The 6,924-nt window shown below is 45.5% G+C and overlaps 1 protein-coding gene across 1 annotated transcript in view; it reads right to left on the reverse strand.

Annotated features, from left to right (window-relative positions):
• The window catches only part of APPL2 (adaptor protein, phosphotyrosine interacting with PH domain and leucine zipper 2), a 38,583-nt gene extending 35,392 nt beyond the window's left edge, over nt 1–3,191 (reverse strand). Inside the window, exon 1 of the mRNA XM_071728781.1 lies at nt 2,897–3,191. Coding sequence (XP_071584882.1) covers nt 2,897–2,950 — 54 coding nt within the window. The 5' untranslated portion in view covers nt 2,951–3,191. The remainder of the gene's footprint in view (nt 1–2,896) is intronic.
• Nucleotides 3,192–6,924: the final 3,733 nt, after the last annotated feature.

The raw sequence follows: 6,924 nt of genomic DNA on the forward strand, positions 1-6,924 counted from the left end.
TTTCTGCACCCTGGAAAAGGTTTCCAAACAGAGGAATTTCAGCCAGATTCCTACATCTTAATGAATGTTTGCAGGTTCAATTTTTCAGATGTCTATATATGAGTTGACATATAAGAAATAATTTATGAAATAATTTCATGAAAATAATTTATGAAAGTCTTGGACTCAGTTATTAAGCACATTGTTCAAAAATAATAAAACCAATAAATGATTTAAGCAGTTTGGAAGTTATTCTTGGAAAAGTTTATATTTAAGAACACCATTTTAAACTTACTGCAACAAAATACAAATTCTGGCATAGAAGCTAATGCTGCTGAAATAAACCAGTAATCCCAATATTGCTAGCATTTAGGAGGCCTCATTAATAGCACCGTTCTCTCAGCTGCTGGAAATATACGAAAAAATTTCTTCGTTCATTCAAATACAGCCCTTGACTGCTTGCATAAATTTCTCTTTTATTTGGTGGCCAAACGCTTCAAAATTAAGACACTTACAGCTTTTTTCACCCAGTGCTTGGAGACAAATAAAGACAACAGTACAATACTGTTTTGGAGAGAGAAATCAGGTTTCAGAAAAGTGATGAAGAAATAACTTTGGCCTAGTTCTCTTCTGTCTTGCATGCAATTTGCATACTTCATACAGTTTATAAAAAGTGAAGTTATGTCCTCATTTTACTATCTCTCTGCATTGCTGCAAATAACTGCACAGAGCAGAGGATAATCAGGTCACTTTACAAAGACTTAAATGATCCCATAAGCTGCCATTCTGTAAGCTATGTGGGACAGAGACTGCCTTTTTGCTTTGATTTTGCAGCACACAGCTCACAGGGGTGTCCTGTTGTGCTGTGAAGTTCTCCCCAAGAAAAAAGTAATAAAAATATAAAATACTAGAAAAAAAACCCGTTTTCTCACATTAAAAAAAAAATACATTTTAGCAACGCTGGGCCATTATAAAAAATAAATTATCCCACTCCCTCCCAAAGTTATAGGCGTTGAACAAAAAGTAACGACCAAATCAAGCCAAAATATCCTGCAAACACTCAGGTTTATGTGCAGCCTGGTATTTCCAGAAATTGAGAAGGAGGTGTTAACAACCCTTCTTCAGGTCAGAAGAAAGATGAAGACCTCCAAATGTAATTCAGTGCATTGTTCAGCTGCTTTCAGTCAGTGTTACATTTTTAATCACTGAAGGAGGTGTTGACTGAAGAGGTAAATTAGTTCACTTATCTTGCGTGTCAAGTTCTTCAGCTCCAGAATGCACTGGGGAGGTTAATACTAAAATGTTTATAACTGCTCATAATAAATCTAGAATATTTTGGTTAACTGTGGAATATAGAACAATCCAGTCTGGTTAGGAACTCTGTGGGTCACCTTGTCAAAAGCCCTGCTCAAAGCAGGGCTGACTCTAATATTACATCAGGTTACTCAACACTTTTTCCAGTTGGGTTTCGAAAAATCTCCAAGGATGGATATTCCACATATGCCATACCAAACAGACTATGAAAATCATTCTTACTAGGATGGGATTTCACAGAATTACTGAATAACAGGATAAGAGGTAAACAAGATGAGCCCCAAGACTCAATAAGTCCTGACAGGTGCACGTCCAACCTTTCCTTCAAAATGTCTCACAAAAGACCCTGTAAATCTGCTTCACAGTATCCCTATTCATTTGTCCTCCTGATCCATCACCAAATGAGTTAGGATGACAACACAGGGCTACTTGGGAACAGGATCCATACTCATTCACCCTGCTCTCCCTTTTTCTTTCCCTGCTTCACCATTACTTTTGCATCTCTTTGCACCATGCTTTGCTCTTAAGTGCACCCTCTCCACCATCCTGTGAAATTCCACTCTTTCCTCCTCCCAGTACTTCTCTCTTCTACTCAAACTTTCCTCCTTCTTCCCCAAGCTCTCAAGGCCTCACACCTCTCTCCTCCCTGGAAAACATCACAACATAGCATGTTCTTTCCTGTGAGGTTTCCACAGTTCTCAGGGGTCACTTCTGCAGCTGTATCCCAAGGTGGGTCCCAGCACTGGGGCATGGTGCAGCACAGTGATGAGGGGAGAGATGTTCTCCTCTGCCTGCAGTGGTTGGGAAGGAATGGGTGGCAACCACCTGTTTGCATTTCCCAGACTCCTTCATTAGGAGCTCACACTTGGTGGGATGCACCTCACCTCACCTATCCTTACAGCATCTCAATTAGCACCTTTCAGAGGGGAGAAAGCAGGTACGGTGGTGGTGACCTTCCTTGTCACCAGGGCCAGGTGACTCACAGAGCAGATGTGTCCCTTTCACTCAGGGACCTCGGAGGAAACCACGCCGTGCCCCACCTACCCTTACCCAACACACCTCACCTCAGTGTCATCTTAGCACGCACCCAGATGGGACAGTGGGTGGGAAAAGCCAATGGAAGAGGCTTCTCTGAGGGATGTGAGGAGAAAGGGCCCCCTGCCCCTCTGCACTGGGATGCAGCAAGATCTCCGGAGGCCCTTAGGAAGCAGACACAGACTGCTTTTCCCTGCCTGTAGGAAGACAAAACCTTCCCCCGATGCCACACCGGTGCCATTTACTTGCTTCACGGCACCCCCGCTCCCCGACCGTTCGGACAGGCGAAGTCACTCTGACCCACTTCTCCGCCCGTCAAGAGCCGCCCCGCTGCCCGGCCGCCCTGCCCTGCCCTGTCCTCTTCCCGCGGCGGGACGGCTGCTCCTCGGCCCTCCGGAGGTGTCAAACCCTCACGGCCCCGGCCGGCCCCAGCGGGCTGCCCGCCGGTACCGCCAGCTCCGGTGCGTCACACCGGCGGGGCGTGCGGCCGGGTTCTCCCACGGCAGCAGCAGCCGCGGCGCGGTTGCTCCCCCCGCCCCTGCTTCGCCTCTAGCAGCGGGGCCGCTACCTGCGGACTGTCCTGCAAAGCCTCTTCCAGGAGAAGTTTATCCACGGCGGGCATCTTGGCGCTGCGGCGGGGATGGGCGCAGGGACCTGGATACGCGGCGGCGGCGTCGGACGCCCGCTGCTGGCACGCCCCGGCGGCGGGGCTCGGTGGTGTCCCTCCCTTCTCTCCTTTCTCCCTCCCTTCCTCCCTCCCCCTCTCCCTCCGGATGTGTCAGCAGCTCTCGGCGGGCAGCGAGGCTACGCGGCGGGCTGCTGCCTCCTCTCGGGGGGGTGAGGGCGGCAGTCCGGGGCCGCTCTCTCCTCCCAGTTCCCGCCCGCCGGAGGAGGAAGCGAGTCACGGGGAGGGAGAGCGGCAGGCGGAGGGCGGGTTCCTGCCGCCATTAGCTCCGCCGGGATGGTCGGTGCTGCGGGGGGCCTCGCCGGTGGGGATGGAGGCTTTAGAGGAAGGGTGTCCCTTCCCCTCCTCCCCAGTTGCGGGCAGAAGGGGCTGGACCGGCCTCCCGCAGCTCTGCTCTTTGTTCTGTCCTCTGGACCGTAGGGTGGTAGCAAGGGAGATGCAGCGGGGGCAGTGTCATCTCTCCAGCTGAGTTCTCCCAGGCTGCAAAGGTGTGATGGGAAGGAGTGGAAAATCGCATCCTCCAGGCTAGGCATGTGGGGCTGAAGGATTCTCAGTTGGGGGTGAGCCCTTTGCTTCGCCCTTTGAGGCATCCTGGCTCTTCTCGGGGGCACCGCAGGGGAGGGCTCTGCCAGCATGGTCAGCCAGGCTACTGGGGTCCTGAGTGGCTCAGGGAAGCCCCCCAGAGCCTTGGCCACTTTCTGGAACCAGTGCCACTGCTGGCTGAGATGGGAGTGCTTATGAGCAGCCCTTATCTGTGCCATTCATTCTTCTCTATGGGCAAGTGAAACTATGGGACCAGAGTGCTCCTGGCAGGTCAGTCACCACTCTGCCTTATGCCTAAACTTGAGTTACAGGATATGCGTTTTAATTTCTTGCTGCTTCATAAATAAAGCCATGTTTTTATTATTGTAACCTTGCTGTCGTAGTTGTGTTGGGCGACTTCAGTGTTTTTACGCTAATTCAGATGCTTAGTTGAACAAAACTGCTGTTTTCGAAGTAAGCAGAGCCTTTCTTTATCTGTATTTCATTATGCTCACGTTTTTGAAGGGTGGCCACTGGTTTTGGATTCCTCAGTTTCTCTGAAGGTCTGGAGTTACTGATCAGCACATCAGTTGCTCTGTGCTTATCAGCTGTAGATTTTGCTGTTCCCGTGTGGCTTGATACAAAAGTCAAGATAATCAAAACCAGAGTCCAGTTTAAGAAAAAAAAACAAAAAAACCCCTCTGAAGAGTTTAAAGAATCCTGCTACTAAGCAGAGTATGCAAACAAAAATATTGACAGTAAAATAGTAAGATCTTATCCTCTTAGAAGAAACTTTACAGTCTTTAGATAGCTTGTGATGCTGCCCACTTTTAGAAGAAGAAAAATTATTTTTCTTTTAAATACAAGCATGGGTTGTAGAAGAACTCCAAACGTTCACATTGGCCCACTTTACCATTTGGTAAATGCCTTCTGCTTGCATCTAAAGCCCAGTGGATTTTTCCACTTCTGTCATTCATAAACAAAAGTGAACATTTTATACGGCAAGAAAGGTGATTTCTAATACAGGGTTATTTAATTTTTTTCCTGATTAAAAGGCTGTACACAAGCAGGTGGCCTTAGGAGAGTTTGTGGATCGGCTGGATGTTTGCTTTAATTATGTATGAGAAATGATCATTGAACCCCGTAATTTTGGCAAAGATGTTTCTGTGGGTCTGACATTGATTGGTATTACTTCTGAAGCTCGTCATAGGACCTTTAACCCAATGTGCCAAGCCTGCCTTGGTCTGACTGCTTCACCAGTCCTGAAGCTGGACTTACTGTTCCAGGCCCTGGAGTAAAAACAGAGTTCTCACGTTCAGTCCACTTTTCCTGCCTGAATGAAAACACGGAGCCATAATAAAAATCACTACCTAATCCCAAAAATACCAAATATGACACTATATATGTCCATAATGAGACAACAAAAATAGATACAGCTTTATAATAATGTTGTTTCAGAGAATTTTGGAATGGTGGAAAGAGGTCAGAGAATTTTTTTTTGCCTACAAAATATGAAGTAGGGCACTAGTGAGGCATTAGAGTTAAGAATCTGTGACCGCTTCTGAGCCAATGCTGTCAGTCTATGTTAAAGTCTTATTTTTCTTTCTTCAGATTTTCAAAACATTTGAAATTGACCGAGGAAGAGAAAACCCTTCTTTAACAGCTTGTCTCTATCTGTACAAGTAGCTTCAGAGCATTTTTGAGTATTTCCCAAATACTTCTGTTACAACTCTGCATTTTTCTTTCACCCTCCAGTTATGAAATAGTTCAGCAACAGCTCTTACCCATTGGGTTGAAGTATTTTCTTCACCAAGAAAACACCAGTGTGGTTTGTGTTTTTATTTCACATTGTCTTCTCTCCCAGGAGCTACAATCTCTAAGGTCTTATCTTGTTCCTCTTTATGGCTCTGTTTAGTCTAAGGTTCAAACGTGAAAGCCTGTTTGTCATTCCAAAATTGAGGGTAGCTATTTCCAGAACAGGTTCTACTAGTTTTATTTAAATAAAACAAAAAGCACTTCAGCAATTACTGAAGGGTGATGCTTCTACTATCTGTCATTCTTTGCATAATTCCTCACACAGCTTTAAACTTGGCGGATTGTTTATAGTGATCAAAATATTTTTATTAAACTACCTCAATACAGCCCAGGTGGTTTTGACTTTAAAAAGTAAATATTGCCTATGAATAATTGAAATCACCTTTTCCTTGGATTACTCATAATTGAAATTAATTTCTTGGTGACTTACTTTTATTAGGTCTCAAGACTTACTCTTCAGTCTTGATAACTCCAAATAATCATAGAATAGTTTGGGCTGGGAGGAACCTCAAAGATCATCTTGTTCCATCCCCCTTCATGGGCAGGGACACTTCCCACTAAACCCAGTTGCTCAAAGCCTCATCCAGCCTGACCTTGGACTCTTCCAGGGAGGGGGCAGCCACAAGTTCCCTGGGCAATCTAGTTGAGTGTCACCACACTCACAGTAAAGAATTTCTCCCTAATACCTAATCTAAATCTATTTTCTTTTTCTGTTTCCCCTTGTAACTAACACATCCCTCCCTGGATTACCTGTATCTCCTTCAGGTACCTCAAGACCTGTGCGGGGCCTTCTCCATGCAGAACCTCAATGTTTATTAAAATAATCAAAATTACCCATAATACTGTCTCAAACATTTCACCACTTTATTTACAAAATAGTAGTGATATTATAAAAAAATGAGGTACTTTTGTGTACAGGCAGAATTTTGGGTAGGGGCCTTTGACAACTGAAGATGCCATCTCGGGTTTCATGGGTTTCCAGGTGTGGCACCGGTGCTGCCGGGCAGTCTGGCTCCAAAGTGGGATGCTGCTAGGGCACTCTGCACTCTGTACCTGTGCTGTGCCTGGTACCCAAGGTATCCCCCTCAGAGTTGTCTCAGTAGGTTTGCATTGCACAGCATTTTAGCCCCATTTGGAAGAGAAGCAGCATTTATGTTGCTGTGTGATCCAGGAGTTGCTGACTGCACTGGGCAGCGCCAGCAGTGGACTAACAACACTTCAGCTCCCATCTTCTAAATATGGGAATTGAATGCAATACTCTGTTGCTACAAAAAGGCTTGTTAGTAAAAAGCACTCTCATAGCTATCTTTCAAAGTTAAATTTAACAGAAACCTTGTGCATGTGGAAAGAAAACAGGGAAACAGTGCACACAGTACCTAGAATCTGTCACCTCAGTGTTCGGAAAACGTGTCACAGAAGTTTGAAATGATCTGGAGAACACTTCCAGTGAGCAGTTCAATTAATTTTTATGTGCATATTCTGTAAACTACAGATGAATTCATTATGTTAAGATAAATGCCTCTTAAAGTGAATACTTAAGGTAAAAGCCCTGGAATTGCCAAAATGAAATTGAT

The sequence above is a fragment of the Heliangelus exortis genome, chromosome 1 (genome assembly GCF_036169615.1).
Source record: "Heliangelus exortis chromosome 1, bHelExo1.hap1, whole genome shotgun sequence".
NCBI lineage: Eukaryota > Metazoa > Chordata > Aves > Apodiformes > Trochilidae > Heliangelus > Heliangelus exortis.